The following is an 18,193-nucleotide window of genomic DNA, read 5'->3' as shown; positions in this document are numbered from 1 at the left end:
GCCGCGCCGCCGACGCCGCCGCGCCGCCGCTCGCGCCGCCGCCGCCGTCCGCGTCCCACTGCCGCCTGATCTCTGCCATCGCGGCGACCGCCTCCGCCGTCGGTTCGCGCGGCATCTCCGGCGGCATCTCCGACCGAAACGCCGCCGCCGGCGTCGCGTCGGCATCGACCGACCGCTCCGCGTTCGGACCGACCTCGAACTCGAACTCGTCGTCCGAGGAGTCCCCCATCGCGGCCGCGGCCTCGCGCTGTCTCGCGCGCGCCTCCGCTCGCTCCGCCGCCTTGCCGCTCAGACCGAACGACGCGCCGCGCGCGTGACCGCGACCGTGACCGTGACCGTGACCGTGACCGTCGCCGTCGCCGCGTCCGCCGAAACCCGACGATCCCGAGCCGAACGACGTCGCCGCCTTCGGCGTCGCCGCCTCGATCCGTCCGCGCGTCGCCGCGTCGCCGCGCAAGAACGGATGCCTCAGCGCCTCCGCGGCGGTGATCCTCGCGCGCGGGTCCGGACGCAGCAGCTTCCGAAGCAGATCGAGCCCGCCGGACGAGGTCGCGCCCAGACAATCTCTCGTCGTCTCGCGCAGGCGCCCGAGGGAGCCTCTCTGCGGCGCGCCGCCGGGGCTGAGGGTAATTGTCCATACAAGCGAATGTTGGGGTGGAGTTCATAGGCGTCAGATGGAGTTGAAAGGCGCCGAGGGCGGGTATTGAAAGCGTGGGGTGGGCGGAGAGACGCGACGGCAAAAGTCCTTAAGGAATGGCGTTCACCACGCCAACGCGGTCGTATGGGAACCAGTGTATAGAACGCGCCTGACTTTCGCCGCCGCCTCCCACGCCTCGCGCGCGCTCGCGGACAAGCCCCCGTCTCCTCCTTCGCCCCCGCCCCCGCCGTCGCCAACCTCGTCGGCGATCTTCCTCAGCATGTCGTGGTCGCTGACCCCGCGGAACAGCGCGCGGCCGATCGCGCACTCCGCCATGACGCATCCGGCGGCCCACACGTCCGCCGCGCCCGGGATCAGCCGCCACGTCGCGTCCACGTCGTCGCCCGCCGCGCGCCCGCCGCCGCCGCCGCCGCCGCCGCCGCCGCCTCGTCGCGCCCGCCGCGCGTGCTCGACGATGAACTGCTCCGGGGCGCGGTACCACCGCGTGCCGACGTACGACGTCCGCGCGTCGTCGGACGCGAACTCGCACGCCTCGCCAAAGTCCGCGAGCTTCGCGACGCCGTCCTTGACGAGGACGTTCTCCGGCTTCACGTCGCGGTGCGCCCACGCGCGCGCGTGGCAGTGCGCGAGCGCGCTCAGGAGCTGGCGCGTCGCGCGCGCGACGACGGGCTCGGAGAGCGCGCGCGCGCCGCTCGCGCGCGACGCGTCGATCAGCTGCAGGAGATTCGAATCGCACCACTCGGTGACGAGGAAGACGACGCCGCGCTCGCGCGCCACCTGCACCGCGCGCAGGACGTTCGCGTGCCGCGGGAGGACGCGCAGGGCGCGGAACTCCGCGGAGTCCAGGAGCGATCGTCCGCCGTTGAGCGACGACCCGGGCGCGTCCTTTCGCTTCAGATGCTTCACCGCGAACAGCGTCCGTCCGTCGTCGTCGTGGTCGTCGTGGTCGTCGTGGTCGTCGTCGCGCGCGCCCGGCCGCGGCCGCGCGCGCGTCCGCCTCGCGGCCCAAACGGTCGCGAACGCGCCCTCGCCGAGCTTCTTCAGGAGGACGAAGTCGTCCAGGAGCATCGCTGCGGCGGCGGTCGACCTCGGCGCGGTCGCGTCGCGCGGCCCGGCCGGTGTGCGATTTTGACAGCTCCACCGGCGGGACTTGAACGCGTGCAGAAGGGAAGAGAGGACTGTGACGACCGATCTCACGATATTTGCCGTTCCATATTACCGGTCAGTTGAAAGGGTAACCGATCAAATGTTGAAACCGGACGATGGGTGAAAAACTTTTGTATAGAACGCGCCTCTGAGCGCGCCGAGCGCGAACGGGTCTTCTCCGCGAAGGGACGTCCGTCCCGCGCCGCGCCGCGCGCGCACTTCAAGAGGCGCCGCGCACGCCGGGCGAGCCTCGCGAACTCAAGGCGCGCGTCCGTCGCGATGGCGACGTCGTTTTTCCGCTCCGGGCTCTCGCACGCGCGGACCGCGTTCCTGCGCACCTCCGTCGCCGGGGTGCGTCGTCGTCGATCGACGCCCCTCCTCCCACCCTCCTCCGCGCTCGGTCTCCGTCTCCGTCCATCTAGGGTTTGTTTTCGCGCGTCGTCGTCGCGCCTCGGGGACGACGGCCGCGCGTCGTCCTCGCCGCGAGCGCGCGCGCGTCGTCCTCGCGCGCGCGCGCGCGCTCGCCGCGGCGACGGTCGACCCCGCGCCCGCGCGCGCCGGCGCGCGCGACGCGCGGCCGAGCGCGGACGATGTTCCCCCCAGCCCCTTTCATCCGTCCGTCCGATCGCGCGCGTCGTCGTCGCGTCCGTCGCTCCCCCGAACGCCATCCCTCCAACCCTCCGCCCCCCCTCCCACCCCCTCCCCGCGCGTCGCCGATCCACAGGTCGCGGCGCGGCGCAACATGAGCGACACCGTCCCGGTGTTCGTCGACGGCGAAGAGATCGCGGTCCCCAAGGGCGTCACCGTGCTCCAAGCGTGCGAGCAAGCTGGCGTCGACGTCCCTCGTTTTTGCTACCACCAGCGGCTCTCCATCGCGGGGAACTGCCGGATGTGCCTCGTGGAGGTGGAGAAATCGCCCAAGCCGGTCGCGTCGTGCGCGATGCCGGTGATGCCGAACATGAACATCAAGACGACGACGCCGCTGGTGAAGAAGGCGAGGGAGGGGGTCATGGAGTTTCTGCTCATCAACCACCCGCTTGATTGCCCCATCTGCGATCAGGGCGGCGAGTGCGAGCTTCAAGACCAGTCGCTCGTGTACGGCAGCGACCGATCGCGTTTCACGGAGTACAAGCGCGCGGTCGAGGACAAAGAGCTCGGCCCGCTCGTGAAGACGGTCATGAGCCGCTGCATCCACTGCACGCGGTGCGTGCGGTTCGCCACCGAGGTTGCGGGCGTGCAAGACTTGGGCGTCACCGGCCGCGGCGGGATGGCGGAGATCGGCACCTACGTCTCGAAGCTGCTCAGCTCCGAGCTCTCCGGGAACGTCATCGACCTGTGCCCCGTCGGCGCGCTGACGTCCAAGCCGTTCGCGTTCACCGCGCGATCGTGGGAGCTTCGGCAGACGGAGAGCGTGGACGTGACGGACGGGTTGGGGAGCAACATTCGAGTGGACGCGCGCGGAACGGAGGTGATGCGCGTGGTGCCGCGGCTGCACGAGGGCGTGAACGAGGAGTGGATCAGCGATAAGGCGCGGTTCTCGTACGACGGGCTGAAGCGGCAGCGGCTGGACTCGCCGATGGTGAAGGACGCGTCGGGGAAGCTGAGGCAGGCGACTTGGGTGCGGCTCGGCTCGGCTCGGCTCGTCTCGGCTCGTTCGTTTTCTGGTTTTGGTTTTTTCTTTTGGTTATTCGTCCCGGCGTCGATCGGCGCGCGCTTTTTCGCGCTGTTTTCGCTCCTTTTTTCCTTTTTCTCCCCCGGCCCGGGTGCGAGGGAAGGAACTGACGAAAGGAACGTCGCTGAAACTCTGTGACGAGCGCGAAACGTTTCCTGATAAGTCTTCAAAGTTCTCCGATCCTTCCTTCCCTCTCGCGGCGTCGGCTGGACGCGACCAAAACAAAATTACGCGAACCCGTTCCCTCGTCGCTCACCGTCTCGCTCCTCCCTCCCTCCCTCCCTCCCGTCCGACGACGACGCCGACGACAGGAACAAGCCCTCGACGCGGTCGCGGCGAAGATGAGATCGACCCCCCCCGAACAGATGAAAGCCATCGCGGGCAAACTCGCGGACGCCGAGTCCATCGTCGCGTTGAAGGACATGTTCAACCGCGTCGGCTGCGGCAACACGCGCGCGGAATCCGTCGAGGGCGTCTCCGCGGACTCGCGCTCGTCCTACCTGTTCAACAGCAACATCGTCGGCGTCGAGGACGCGGACGTGATCCTGCTGATTGGCTCGGATCCGCGCTCGGAGGCGCCGGTGTTGAACGCGCGTCTGCGACGCGCGAACGTCGCGGGGGGCACGCGCGTCGCGAGCGTCGGTCCGACGCGGGACCTGACGTACCCGGTCGAGTCCCTGGGCGACTCCGCGAGAGACCTCGAGACGCTCGCGTCCGGGTCGCACCCGTTCTTCGAGACGATGAAAGCCGCGGAGCGGCCGTTGATCATCGTCGGCGCGAGCGCGTTACGGCGCGCGGATAAAGACGCGGTGATGAAGGCGATTCACGCGTTGGCGGACGCGACGGGCGTCGTCGCGGACGACTGGAACGGGTTCAACGTCCTGCACGACGCCGGCGGCGTCGTCGCCGCGCTCGACCTCGGGTTCGTGCCGTCCACGTCAGCGGCGGGCGTGTCGGACGCTGACGTGTCGTTTGTCTATTCGCTCGGCGCGGAGGCGGGGATTGAAAAATCGCCCGGCGCCTTCGTCGTGTACCAAGGCCACCACGGCGACGTCGGCGCCGCGAGCGCGGACGTGATCCTCCCCGGCGCGGCGTACACGGAGAAGGCGGGGACGTACGTCAACACGGAGGGCAGGGCGCAGCGGGCGATGCCCGCGGTCGCGCCGTTGGGGAGCGCCCAGGAGGATTGGAAGATTATTCGCGCGCTGTCGGAGACGGTGGGCGCGGCGCTTCCGTACGACACCATCGGCGACGTCCGACGACGAATGGAGGAGATATCGCCCACGTTCGCGCGCGTGGACGACGTCCAGCCGTCGATGTGGCTCAACGGCGCGACGTACGCGCATATCGGCGCGAAGGAGAGCAAGATTGACGCGTCGGAGGCGTTCGGGACGTCGGTGACCAACTTTTACATGACGGATGCCATCTCGCGCGCGTCGGCGACGATGGCGAAGTGCACGAAAGCGCACGCGGCCGGCGCGCCGTGACGATCGGCGTCCGTCGGGCGCGATGGAAGACGATCGATTGTATCCTACTGACTGTCCTCGTGTGATGTATATCCAAAAGACATACCGCGACGTGCTTCTTCGCGTTCCCCTCGTTTTCCAAATTGGCGCGACGCGCGTTCTTTCCTCTCGTTCGTCCCTCCCTCCCCATCTCTCTCTCCCCCTCTCGCTCTCTCTCCTCGGCGCTCACGCCGTCTTCGCGCCGAGCCCTTCGAACGCGGCGCTCGCCTTCGCCATCACCCCCCGCGCGGACAGCCACTCGGGGGTCCCGATCCCGATCCCGATCCCGATCCCCTCCGACCCGGGAAACGCCGACGCCAACGCGTCGCCGACGCCGCGCCACGACCGCGACGCTCCCCAACCGACGCCTCGGAACGCCAACTTCGCCGCGTTCTCGCGCTCGACGTCCTCGCGCTCGTACAGCCCGCTCTCCGCGCGCTTCTTGAACGCGCGCAGGACGTCCGGCACGGAGTTCTGGTTCGCGATGTCGATGAGCCACCCGGGCAGGCTCGCGCCCGGATCCGTCAACACGCGGTAGGTCAGCGCCGTGCCCCGCCCGTCGCGCCCCGCGCTTCGAAGCTCCCACCGCCCCGAGTTTTGCGTCAGACGCACGATCCCTCGTCTCGGGCCCGGGCCCTCGCTGTCGTCCACGCTCCACGACGAGACGTGCGGGACGCTCGCGTCCGGGGACGTCGTGGACTCGATCTTGATCGTGTAGTCGCGCGCGGACGCCACCGGCGGCTTGACCTCGTTGTACACCCACGCCGCGGACGCACCCGTCGGCGCGCCGGAGACGATCGTCGACCGCCGCACGACGTCGCATCGCTTCACGAACGGCACGAACTCGCGATACCTCTCCACGTCACACACCGCGCGCCAAAGCGCGTCCCTCGGCGTGTCCGGGAACGTCACCTCCGCGAGGATCTCCTTCGCGGCGGACGCGCTCGACGCGCGCGTCCAGATCGCGATGCCGTCGCGCGTGCGCGACGCGCGCTCGAACGGCGCGCCGCCGTCGGCGTCGTACATCAGAGCTCTCGGCGTTCGCTTGCCTCCGAGGCCGCCGCCGCCATCCGCGGGGTCGCGGCGAAGGCGCCAGCGCGGGCATCTCGCGCTGCGGTATCGCGTCGCCATGCGTCGGTTGGTCTCGAGCGCGTCCGTCGCGTCGTCGTCGTCGTCGGACGGCGCCGAGGCGGACGACGATCGGCGCGCCGCGGAGGACGACGACGACGCGCCGGAGGCGACGCGCGCGGGGTGCGACGCGCTCGAGGGCGAGGACATCGGCGCGGGGACGCGCGAGCGCGCGGCGGTCGCGGGCGGCGCGGCGGGGAGTGCGAGACGCGTCGCGCGCGGCGCTTCGGTTCCGTCCGAGGCGAGGCGACGCGCGAAAAAGCGGACAACAACAACTGGTTCTTTAACTTTCCCGCGTTCGCAGCGTCACTCGCTGCGTCCGACGTGGCGACGTCGCGCGTGCCACAAAACCTCAAAGACCCGCACGCGCAAACAGTCATCGAACGCCGCGAGCCGTACGGCGTACGGAAGTACGCACGCCGCGCATAATAATCTCGCCGTCGAATCGTCGTCACTCTCGTCGCCCCACGCGCGACGACGCGCGCGCGATGCCGCGTCGCGCGGCGGCCGCGTCGCTCCTCGCCCTCCTCCTCCTCCTCCTCCTTCTTCTCCTCCCCCCCGTCGCCGCGCAGGTCGACCTCCGCAAGACGATCGAGAAGCTCAGCAAGTGGCCGTGCGTGGACCAACGCATCGTCTTCGACGAGAACGGCGTCCCGAGCGAGGGCGGCGACCCGAACTGGGAGTGGAAGGACTGCGTCCAGGGCGTTCCCGCGGGCGGCTACGACAACGCCAAGTGGTACGAAGCCACGCGATGGCAAGGCTCGTACGACGTCTTCGCGGACGACGGCGTCACGCCGGGGAGGGACGCGTACGCGTGGGACGCGCGACAGCTGTACCACGCCATCGAAGACCCGGACGTCGCGCGCATCACGATCATGGCGCCGTTAGACCTCGGCGCGTTCCACGCCGCGCCGCCGCCGCCGCCGCCGCCGCCGGGCGCGGAGGTCGAGTCGACGACGGAGACGGAGGCGCCGTGGACGTGGCCGCGCCCGGGGGTGCCGATATACCGCGACGTCGTCATCAAGGCGTCCGCGATGTGCAAGGACGAGACGGAGCATCCGGAGGGCTGCGTCGTCGAGTGCGCGCGGAAGAGCTTCGTGCTGATCCCGGAGTCTGGGAGAGTGACGCTGCACGGGCTGCGGTTGAAGAACGGCGGCGGGCGGCTCGGCGGGTTCGTGTTTATCCAAGCCGGAGGGAGCGGGCACTTCGAGGACGTCGTCTTCGAGGGAAGCGCGTACCCGCCGGGGTCCGGGTACCACGCGACGCAATCCGCGGGCGCCGGGATTTTTTTGTCAAACGTCAACCGCAAAGACGGGAACAAACCGCATAACATAACGTTCGTCCGATGTGCGTTCATCGATAACGTCGTCGCGGACGGCGACGGTGGCGCCGCGTGGGTCAGATCCGCGGCAGACGGCTGGGTCATATTCGACGAGTGCGTGTTCAGAGGCAACGCCGCGACGACGGGGCAAGGCGGCGCGGTGTTCGCCACCGGCGGAAAAATCATCTTCGGTGCGTTCTGTTCCGCGCGAACGTTTTCACCCACCGCTCGGCGTCGACGTTCGATCGCGTGGGTCCCTTTCGACTGACCGACGCGCTCGTCTCGCGCGGAACGGCCCTTTTCTTTCATCAGCCGCGTGCGACTTCATAAACAACACCGCGCTCGCCGGCGGCGGGATCTTGCTCAAGGACGGCGGGTTGATAGGAGGGGTCCTCTTCGACGGCAACAACGCCACCGCGCGCAGCGGCGGCGCGCTCTTCATCCCCGGGTGGAACGCGCTCGTGCAGGACAGCAAGTTCACGCGCAACGAGGCGGCGATCGAAGCCGGCGCGATGTTCGTGTACGGTCGCGCGGCGTTGTTCGACAACCTTTTCGAAGAGAACGTCGCGCGCGGCCCGGGGGCGTACGGCGACGTGTACATGTGCAGCAACGCGAGCGCGTGCACGGCGTACACCCCGGAGACGCGAGCGTTTTACGGCCCCACGAAAGGCAAGGGCCCGTACGACGACCTCGACGAGAGGCCGCCCGTGCTCGAGCCGAACCAGGCGCGTTCTGTGCTACGCGCGTTTTTTGATCGGAAAGGTTGATCGTATTTACAGTGACTTTTTCGCCCGCTCGGTGCTTTCATTGCTTGATCGCGTCCCCTTTCCGCTGACCGACGAGCGAACTTTCTTCGCGCGGAACGACCCTCAGGGATACTTGGACCGGCAGGAGACGGGCACCGCGGACATCGAGGGCGTCACCGGCGGGATGACGGTCGCGGTCGACGACGACGCGAACGACGGTGGCGCGCGGGTGGGGTACGTCGAGGACCCGAACTACGACGTCGGGACGTGGCTCGTGCAGGGCGGGGAGTCGTACCAGGTGCGTTCTATACAAAAGTTTTTCACCCATCGCCCGGTTTCAACACTTGATCGCGTCCCCTTTCAAATGACCGATGAACTGTTTTTGTGTGGAACGACCCTCAGGGCTCGACGGAGGACCACGGCGCGAAGTACCTGCCGCCGGGGTGGTCGTACCAGTTCCGCGCGCCGGAGTACCGACCGGAGGGGTACTGATGACCTCGACCCGTCTCTCTCGCGCGACGAGAGAAGAGACGCGCGCGAGTGGTACGCGCGCACGCGTACTCACGCGTACTCGTACAGTGCCGCGTCCCGTTACAACAGCAAGATGGTAGACCTTAGACTTAATGAAGTGGTCGCATACTCGTACAACCGACGTTCGCCCGCCGACACCGCGCGCTCCGCCGCCACCGCCGTCGACGCCGCCGCCGCCGAAGCCCGTCCGTCCTCGAGAGACGACGACCGCTCCGTTCAACACGCGGACGGGAGCGCGCGGGAAGTCGTCTCGCCGTCCGTCTCCGTCGCGCCGCTCCAGTGCGACGTGAGCTCCGCGACGTCCCACCTCGACACCGCGCCGTCGCCGTCGCCGTCGAAGACTCGAACCATCGCCTCGGCTTCCCGCTCGGCGCTCGCGCTCGCGGTTCTCGCCTCGAGGACGACGCGGACGTCCGACGCGGTGATCAGTCCGTCGCCGTCGCGGTCGACGGCGGCGAAGAACGCGTCGTCGTTCGAGATTAAGCTCGAACCCGACCCCGGCTCGACGCGGTACGTTTCGAGAATCTCGCGCCACCGCAGACGCGCGAGGTGCCGCATGACGAGAATCTTGAACGGGACGCCGTCGGAGGAGTTGATGACCGCCGCCGCGGGGCCGCCGCCGCCGCCGCCGCTCCTCGCCGCTTCCGCTTCCGCGATGCACGCCTCGTCCTCCGGATCGCACTCGGCGTGATGCACGGCGTTCGAGATCCTCGCGCCGATGTCGCGAAACACCGGGATGTCGTCCGCGCCGTCCAACAGCCCCGCCCACGTCACGACGCGGTACGTCGCGTCCGGGTCGAACGGCGCGCCCTTGATCTTCACCGGCACCGTCGCGCGGTCGACGCCGGTCGCGAACGGGTGCGCCTCGCGCGTCGCCGGGACCACCTTCGCGTCGACGCCGGCGTCGTACTGCAGGTACCCGCCCCAGCTCCCGCCCTCGCGCGATCTCCTCTCTCTCTCCGCCTCGCTGAACCCGATCGCGGCGGCCACCTCGCGCCCTTTCATCGTCAGCGTGATGATATTGTTCTCGAACGGCACCTCCGCGACGAGGTCGCCGTACGTCAGCGCGTCAGAGCCGTACCGCGCGTTTCCTCTTATCCCGCCGCTGTTGTACAGGCACACGTCGGCGCCGCACTCGTCCCTCAGTATCGTCGCGAACAGCGTCCCGAGGGAGCACTGCCCGCCTCGCGAGTCCCGCGACGACAGCGGGGTCAGACCCAAAGTTTCGCCGTGCTCGTGAAGCGACAGCGTGTGCTGGTTCATCCCGCGCAGAATCTCTGTACAAGCGAATGTCGGGGTGGGAGTTGAAAGGCGTCAGTTGGAGTTGAAAGGCGCCGAGGGCGGGGATTGAAAGCGAGGGGTAGGCGGAGAGAGACGACGGGAAAAGTCCTTAAGGATCGGCGTCCACCACGCGAACGGGGTCGTATGGGAACCAGTGTATAGAACGCACCTGAGCGCTCGTAAATCTCCGCGTCCACCGCCGGGTCGGTGCGGTATCCGCGCAGGGAGAACATCCTCGCGGATATGCGCACGCCGCTGCCCGGGCGGACCACGGCCACCTCTTTGCCAACTTCAGCGCCGGGCCGCGCGCGGTGGTCGACGACTTCCGCGTCCTCCTCCCCAGAGCGCGGCAGTGGCGTCCTCTTCGCCCCCGTCCCCGCCCCTGACGGCGTCGGCGCCGCGACGACGTTGTTCGACGCCCCGTCCGCGTCGTCGATCGCGTCCGACCACAGCCCGCCGTGCCCAAAGTCGTCGTGGTGTTTCCGCGCGGCGTACGCCGCGTCCGCGACGCCCCCCGCCGCGTTCGCCGCCGTGCACTCGCCGCCTCTGTCCGCGCCCACCGCGTCGCGACCGTCGCCGTCCGGCTCCGGCAGTTCAACTTCCACGACGACGACGCACTCCGCGTCCATGCCCGCCTTGACGCACAGCGTCCCGGCCTCGTCGTTCACGCACGCGCCGCCGCCGCCGTCCGCGTCGTTCGCGGCGACGCCCGCGCCCACGCTCGCGGCGTTCGCGCCGTGCCCCATCCGTCCCGCGAACGGCGTGTGCTCGTGTCCGCCGAGGATGAGCCCAATCTCCGGGACGTCCTCCGCGAGCCGCGCGTCCTCGGGCAACGTCTGCGGGCGATTCCGTTCCGTGCGAAAAAAAGTGAATCATCCGTCGGTCAGTCGAAAGGGGACGCGATCGAACCTGCGCGTCGAACCTACGCGCGGGGTCGGGGTGAGTGAAATGAAAAACGCGCGCGGAGAACGCGCCTGATGCGTCAGCGCGACGATCGCGTCGACGCGCGGGAGCAGCTCGCGGGCGTGGTGCCGCGCCATCGGGATCGCGTCTGCGAACACGACGCCGACGGGTTTCTTCGCGGACGACAACGGCGTCGACGTCGTGCACACGCCGAGGAGGCCGATCTTCACGCCGTTGATCTCCGCGATCGACGCCCTCGGGAGCTCGTCCAAAAACGCCCCCGCGCCGAGCGTCGCCGCCGCCGAGGGAGCGACATCATCGCCGTCGCCGTCGCCGCCGCCGCCGCCGACGCCGCTCACGGCGGGGAACGGGACGCCGGTCGGTCCGCGCGTCGCCGCCGCCGCCGCGGACGCGCTCCCGCGCTCGGCGCCGACGGGACACGCGAAGACGTTGGTGTTGACCACCTCGCACTCCAGCTCTGAGGGCCATTCCATACAAAAAAAGTTCACCGGTCAGTTGAAAGGGACCCACGCGATCAAATTTTGAAACCGAAGGATGGGTGAAAAACGTTTGCACAGAACGCACCCGAGAGCCGCAGCCCCAACGTCGCGACGCTGTGGTCGAACTCGTGGTTCCCGAGGCACGCGTGCGTGACGCCCACGGCGTTCATGACCCGCACCGCGGCCGCGCCGAGGTCGAGCGACGACAGGAGGGAGGGGGAGAGGAAGTCGCCGTTGAGCGTCAAGAGGTGAGGCTCGCCCGGCTCGACGTGGTCCTCCACGAAGCACTTCAACGCGCTGAGGTTGTGGAGCTCGTACACTGCGGGGGACGGAGGACGGGTCGACGGCCGGCGGCGTCGGCGGTCAGCGACGCGGACGCGGACGCGGACGCGGAGGAGTAGGAGGAGGAGGAGGAGGAGGAGGAGGAGGAAGGAGGGCGCGCGACGTCCGGTTGGTTTCGAACGACGATCTCGGCGCGGGACGATTTTGAAGCGAACGGTCCGGGACGACGACGACGACGCGTGCGACGCGACGCACCGTCGTTGACGCTGAATATCTTCACCGTCCGCGTCTTCCTCGCCACGGGCGCGTCGTCGGCCGCGCCGGCGTCGCCGCTCGCCGCCGCCGCGCGTAGGACGAGCGCGGCGCGACGGCGCGACGGCGCGCGTCCGCGTCGCGCCCGCGCGTCTTGGCGCGCGACGTGCCGTCCGCGCCCGCGCGACGCGCGCGCGAGGAGAAGACGCGGACGCGCGCCGCCTTCGCCGCGGCCGCTCGACGCCGCGCACGCCGCGCGTCCGCGGAACGACGCCGCCGCGGTCGCGGAGCTCATGTCGACGGTCCGCCTCGCCGCCCGTCGGTTGCGCCGCGCGCGTGGATCGAGTGTTCAAAACCGCGCTCGGACCGTTCGCGTTCGCGCGTCGTGATGACACGCTGGCGGCAGTGGCAGCGGCGCATCATCAAACGGTCGATCGGTTGGCGATCAGGTTTGATCGGATGGCTCGATCGGGGAGTGGTTCGAAATTGCAACTACGTGGGTGAGCTGTGAGCTAGCTAGACTACGTTCGATATCCATGGAGGGTCCTTTCCCCTCTTTCAGCGACACGATTGCGCGGTGAACGTTTTCCTTTCAAAATTTTCGATCGATCAATCTGGGTTCGTTTTCAGATTTCATCGCAAATCGCTTGCAGTCGAAAAGGTGTTACACTGTTCCAGGCAAGTTGCGTGTACACGTACGTTCGCGACACAGCTGGCGATTTCCACCTCGCCCAGGCTCCGTGCGCTCGTGAGGCTCACATGGGTTTCATGAATCCCGTCGTGGGGTTGCTTACTACGTGAGAGGATTGTTCGTAGTGTGGTCTGCTCGCATTTAGATCACATGTTTTGCCCGGATGGGTTAGAGCTCAGTCTTTTTGTAATCAGATACAGTATACACACACGTTCGCGCGAAAGGTTGCGGTCGGGTTGGTTAGTGTTGAACTTCGAGTCTTGGCGGCGAGCGAACGCGGCCGACCGCGAGCGCACAACAGCGCGCGCTTCCCCGCACGCGCGCTCAAGTCTCGCCAAGGTCGGCGAGGCCCGCCCCCGCGCGAACGCGTCGCGAACCCGCGCTCGAACCCGCGCGTTTCCCGCGCGCCCCTCACGCAGCGCGTCGTACTGATCGCGCGTTCGAATCCGTCGTTGAACGCGCGCGCGGCGAACGGCGAGGTCGCGTCTCGAACGATGTCGCCTCTCCAGGAGAACACGCCGCTGCTAGCGCGCCAGGCGAAATCATCGCGCGGCGTATCCGCCGCGCGCGTCGCCTCCGCGGTCGCGCTCGTCCTCGGCGTCGCGCTCGCGGCGTTCGTCGCGACGACGCGCGGCGCGACCTCGATCGTGAGCTCCCAGGTCGCCCTCGGCGCCGAGCGCGCGCCGCGCGTCGCGACGCTCGCGGCCGCGGACGGCGACGACGCGGACGCGCCCGCCCCGGCGCCGTCCGCTGACGACGCCAACGCGACCGCCCCGGCGCCGTCCGGCGACGACGCCAACGCGACCGCCCCGGCGCCGTCCGCTGACGACTCGGCTGACGACGCCAACACGACGTACGTCGCCGCCGATTCGTCCGCCGCGGACGCGGAGGCCGATAAGAAGGCCAAATTCCAAAAAGCCGCCGAGGAGGCCGCGACGGCCGCGAACAAGCACCTCGAAGACATCCTCGAGAAACTCACCGCGGCGGAGAACAAGTTAAGCGAGAAGCTCACCGCGAACACAAACTTGGGCGGAAAGATCCACGACAGGACCGACTTCGTTCAGAAGGCGTTGCAAAAAGTCGAAAAATTGCACCACGCGCTCGAGGGCTCGCTCGCGAACATCGACAAGGATATTTCCGACGATCAAGCCAAATGCTACCTCCATCGGTACCGGGACTTAAGCAGAGCCTTCGGACACAACATCGCTGCTGCGAAAAACCACTGGGTGGACCACGGGAGACACGAGCACCGCACGCTCGACTGCGATTACATGACCACAGAAGAAGCCAAGTGCTACGTCAACAGGTACTCGGACTTACTCAGAGCCTTCGGACACAACATCGGTGCCGCGAAAAGACACTGGAATAAACACGGGAAGAAAGAGGGACGCGATAAAGAATGCGCTTCTCATCAACAAGTGAAGAGTAGCAAGGCCAAATTCACGAAGAAGTTCGCGGCGTTCAAGACCCGCGCGGCTGACCTCAAGGAGAAGTTGAAAGCCCTGGAGGTCCGAACGGCTGACACGCAGAAACAGCACGACGCGCTCCAAGCGAAGGACGAAGACGCGAAGAAGAAGGTGGCGACGGCGAAGAAAGCCGTGGACGAGACGCCGGCGACCCCCCCCGCGGAGGGCGCCTCCGTGGCGTGCCTCGACGGCACCCGGCAGGCGGGGGTCTTACGCGTCATGAACGACGGCGGCCGCCTGCGCCAGTACGCTTCCATGGCTAACGTGCACGAGTGGGACCCGTCCGGGAAGATCACGAAGATCGACTGCGCGCCGTACGACATAATAACCGATCCCAGGCTGACCACCAAGGCGGCCTACGAGGCGGAGCTGAAGGAAAAAGCGGAGCAAGCCGCGATCCCCCCCGAGGGCGCCTCAGTGAAGTGCCTCGCCGGCGTCCCCCCGCTCACGGAGTGCGCGGCGTGCAAGAACACGACCATCTACCGCGTCATCGACGACGTCGGAACGCTCAGCGCGTACGACACCCCCGAGATCGCGAGCTCGTGGGGCGTGGAACCGGTCGTGAAGAACGACTGCTCGAAGTACCACATCAACGGCACGATCACGGAGACGAAGGAGGAGCACGAAGCCGCGGCGAAAGCGGCCGCTGACGCCGCCGCCGCGGAGGCGGCGGCGATGCAGAACCAGCCGACGATGGACAGAATCGCGAACTTGACGACCGACATCAAGAAGGTCGGCGCGAAGCTCAACCAGACGTCCCTGGCCGAGGTCAAGGAGACGCTCGCGAACACGAGCGCGATCGTGGGGACGATCTCGAGCAAGCAGCCGGAGATCGCCGCCGCGATCGAGGCGTTGAAGAAGAAGCTCTCGGACTCGTCGCTCACGATCGCGGAGAAGAAGGAGCTCCTCGAGAAGAACAACGTGACGATCGCGGCGCTGAGAGCGAAGATCGTGGAGCTGAACGCGACGAACGCGGAAGAGCACGCGACCTTGCAGAACACCCTCGCGAACCTGTCGAACATGACGTCGAGAGCGGAGGCGTACAAGGCGAAAATGGACGCGATGGCGAACGAAACACACGTGCCCGTCGCGGTCGACATGCCCGCGCCCCCGGTGCCGACGTCCCCCGTGCACGACCGGGCTCTCGAGGAGCACGACATCGCGGCCATGTTCGAGCACGAGCTCAAGGAGATTATCAAGCATCTCGACGCGCAGTACAATAAAACCCACGACCACGACGACGACCACGACGACCACGACGGCGACCACGACGGCGACCACGACGGCGACCATGAACACCTCGCGGAACACTTCTTCGAGCCGCCGCTGAACCACGACGTGGGCGACCTCCCGGAGGGATTCCCGAAGGCGATGGAGGAACACGCGGGCATCCAGGACGGCGTCGCGTTTATTGAAAACTGCGGCGTCCCGCAAGACATCGTCGATTTCCTCAACAATACCGACTCCAACATCGAGAAGCTCGAGGAGTACTTCAACGATCACCCCCACTACGGGACTTTCGACATCGCCGCGATGCTGAAGGAGATGGAGACGACGTGGAAAGAACACGGCGTGTGCCACCTCGACGACGATGATGACGACGACCACGACGGCGACCAACACGATCACTACAAATACGATCCGACCGGGAAGATCCCGAAGCCTGACGACCCGGCCCAAGCGGCGGCGCTCAGGGAGCACATCTTGCGTACATAAGGGATATACCTTCGTAGTAAGTCCCAGTGGAATCCCTACTAAGTGAGGGAACAATACTGCGCATGTTCATACAGCTCAATTTTTGTGTAATAAACCTACCTTCGCCGCCGCCGCCGCGTCTCGAGGGAGGATCCGTCGTACAACATGGTGTCATATTACAACACGAGATGATACGGGGACATTTGCCTAACAGCTCGAGCGCGAAGCGCGCGCGCTTCGTCGGATCACAGCTGTTTCACCACGTCAAAGAAACCGATGTCGCCGTTTTTGTCGAGACTTGAAAGCGCGCTCTTGCCGTCGCCGTCGTCGTGATCGAACGACCGCGCGAGGTGTTTTTCGCCCTTGTATTCCATCGTCGCTCTCCACCATCGTCTCCGCGCGTTCCGTCGCCTCGCGCCTTCGTCCGCGGCGTCGAGATTAAACTTCGCGCGCAGTGACGCGAACAACATGCGGTCCGTGGACGCGAGCAACGCGTCCGCGTTGTACGCGTCGTCTCCGTACCCAAACGGCGTCGCGAGGACCTCCACCATGCTCGAGGCGACCCAGTACGTCGACGCGAGCATGAACGAAAACACCCAGTTGCAAAAGACGTACGTGAACAACACCTCTCTGTGGTCGGAGGTCTCGCCGGATTCAATGACCTGGGCCGGGTCGAGCTGCACGGAGAGGTACAACGTCTGGAGGATGACGAGGTAGTTAACGATGACGTGGCACGTCGCGAACCACACGTTTGGCATGTTGCGCGTGAATAAGTCCATGTGTCGCGCGCATATCCCCCGCAATTCCGGGACGAGCATCGAGTGTATCGAGAGCTCTCTTACGTCGTTCGACCGTATCAAGTCCTCGATTACCGCGCCGATCCACGTGATGACGACGTCCCTGAGGGTCGTTCCATACAAAGCGATGTCGGGTTGGAGTTCAAAGACGTCAGGTGGAGTTTAAAGACGTCGAGGTCGGGGATTGAAAGCAGCGAGGGGTGTGCGGAGGGAAACGCACGCGAAACTCCTCACTAAGGAACGGCGTGCACCACGCGAACGCGGTCGCATGGGGACCGGTGTATAGAACGCACCTGGACTTGTTCTCCACCGCTTCTAGAATATTCACCTCCTCATCCGTGAGCAGGCGATATGCGATGCACGCCTGGCTACTCTGCGGCAGCGCCGCGCACACGCTCGCGTACGTCTTCGCGTGCGCGACGTTCATGTATCGATACAACGTGTACAATTTCTTACGCACGCGCAAGGAGCTCGGGTCGACGATCGCGGCGCCGACGGCGACGCCGATGTCGTGAAGTCGCGCTTGCACGGTGTGGCAGTTCGTCAGAAAATCGCGCCATCGCTCGACGATGTACGTCAGGAGCCCGAGCAGTAAAAACGCGGGAAAGAATCGATACCCGACGAGCACCTCGGCCAACGACTTTTCCACGACGACGATGAGCTTCGACGCCGTGTCTGCGTGTGGAGGGTCCGTACGAAGCGACGTCGGGGTGGAGTTCAGGGGTGCGTCAGATGGGAGTTGAAAGGCGTCGCGGTGTGTCGGGATTGAAACCGTGGGGTGGGCGGAGAGAAACGCTGGGAAGTAAAGTCCTCACGGAACGGCGTGCACCACGCGAACGCGGTCGTATGGGGACCAGTGTGCGGGACGCGCCTGACGCGATGTGCGCATACCACACCGCCGACGCGGCGGCGCCCGCGAGAAACGCGAGTCCGCACGCGTCCTTCACCGCGTGCGCGACGGGCTTACTGTGCCACAGGACGTTCAACAGCGTGACCGCCTTTATCGTGTACATCGCGCGTTCTGGCGTCCCTTTCGGCGGAACCCGCAGGCTCGCGTCGTCGTTGTTTCTAACGAAATTTTGCTCGCTCCGCACGTGAGACGTGAACGTGGAATTGCGAAGGGACGCGCGATACGCGGTGACAAATTCCCTCTCCGCGATCACCGTGTGCTTGATCACATTCGAGTGCAGGAGCTCTTTTTGCTTGCTGAAGACCTCGCCCACGAGGTTGTCGAAGTGCACACGTTCCTCGCGGTCGCGGTCGCGTTTTGAGATTGAATTACCGCCGCTGCCGCCAAAACCGCTTTCCTTCGAGAGCGATCTCTTCCTCTTCATGGCGTTCTCGTCGTCGTCGCGCGCGAACGAGTCGACGCGCGTCTTCCGCGACCGCGTCCGATGCGCGCCGCTCGATTGCGGCGACAATATCGAGAGGAGATCGTGGATTTCGCGATGGAAGAGTCCGGACACCGTGCCCGAGCAACGCGCCCAAAACGCGCGAACGTGGGCGCGCGCGAGCACGCACACCCCCACGACCGTCTGCGAGGTGCACAGGGCGACGACCAGCCACGTGTCGCCGTCGGTGGCGCCGCCCGTCGTCATCGCGCGCGGACGTCGCGCGAC

General features: G+C 66.7%; 6 protein-coding genes across 6 annotated transcripts; 3 read left to right on the top strand and 3 right to left on the bottom strand.

Annotated features, from left to right (window-relative positions):
* Positions 1-971: 971 nt before the first annotated feature.
* MICPUCDRAFT_36280 (uncharacterized protein) lies at positions 972-5,046 on the top strand (the record flags this gene model as incomplete). The annotated part of the gene is made up of 3 exons (XM_003063354.1): positions 972-1,102; positions 2,552-3,422; positions 3,788-5,046. 3 exons carry the CDS (start codon positions 972-974, stop codon positions 4,961-4,963), a joined length of 2,178 nt encoding a protein of 725 aa, XP_003063400.1. The 3' UTR covers positions 4,964-5,046.
* Positions 5,047-5,167: 121 nt separating this feature from the next.
* Positions 5,168-6,259, bottom strand: MICPUCDRAFT_42676 (uncharacterized protein; the record flags this gene model as incomplete). The annotated part of the gene is made up of 1 exon (XM_003063149.1): positions 5,168-6,259. The coding sequence occupies one exon, from the start codon at positions 6,257-6,259 to the stop codon at positions 5,168-5,170; it is 1,092 nt and encodes a 363-aa protein (XP_003063195.1).
* A 725-nt stretch (positions 6,260-6,984) lies between these two features.
* On the top strand, positions 6,985-9,500 carry MICPUCDRAFT_63734 (uncharacterized protein; the record flags this gene model as incomplete). Its single annotated transcript, XM_003063353.1, has 4 exons — positions 6,985-7,621; positions 7,743-8,155; positions 8,304-8,474; positions 8,579-9,500. 4 exons carry the CDS (start codon positions 6,985-6,987, stop codon positions 8,666-8,668), a joined length of 1,311 nt encoding a protein of 436 aa, XP_003063399.1. The 3' UTR covers positions 8,669-9,500.
* On the bottom strand, positions 8,924-12,220 carry MICPUCDRAFT_52989 (uncharacterized protein; the record flags this gene model as incomplete). The annotated part of the gene is made up of 5 exons (XM_003063148.1): positions 8,924-9,984; positions 10,158-10,824; positions 10,915-11,369; positions 11,477-11,710; positions 11,929-12,220. The coding sequence occupies 5 exons, from the start codon at positions 12,218-12,220 to the stop codon at positions 8,924-8,926; spliced, it is 2,709 nt and encodes a 902-aa protein (XP_003063194.1).
* An 890-nt stretch (positions 12,221-13,110) lies between these two features.
* Positions 13,111-15,850, top strand: MICPUCDRAFT_52988 (uncharacterized protein; the record flags this gene model as incomplete). The annotated part of the gene is made up of 1 exon (XM_003063352.1): positions 13,111-15,850. One exon carries the CDS (start codon positions 13,111-13,113, stop codon positions 15,796-15,798), a length of 2,688 nt encoding a protein of 895 aa, XP_003063398.1. The 3' UTR covers positions 15,799-15,850.
* A 172-nt stretch (positions 15,851-16,022) lies between these two features.
* On the bottom strand, positions 16,023-18,172 carry MICPUCDRAFT_52987 (uncharacterized protein; the record flags this gene model as incomplete). The annotated part of the gene is made up of 3 exons (XM_003063147.1): positions 16,023-16,677; positions 16,868-17,249; positions 17,413-18,172. The coding sequence occupies 3 exons, from the start codon at positions 18,170-18,172 to the stop codon at positions 16,023-16,025; spliced, it is 1,797 nt and encodes a 598-aa protein (XP_003063193.1).
* Positions 18,173-18,193: the final 21 nt, after the last annotated feature.

Source organism: Micromonas pusilla (assembly GCF_000151265.4).
Source record: "Micromonas pusilla CCMP1545 genomic scaffold MICPUCscaffold_14, whole genome shotgun sequence".
In the NCBI taxonomy this organism is placed as follows: domain Eukaryota; kingdom Viridiplantae; phylum Chlorophyta; class Mamiellophyceae; order Mamiellales; family Mamiellaceae; genus Micromonas; species Micromonas pusilla.
This window is presented reverse-complemented; position numbering and strand designations above follow the sequence as displayed.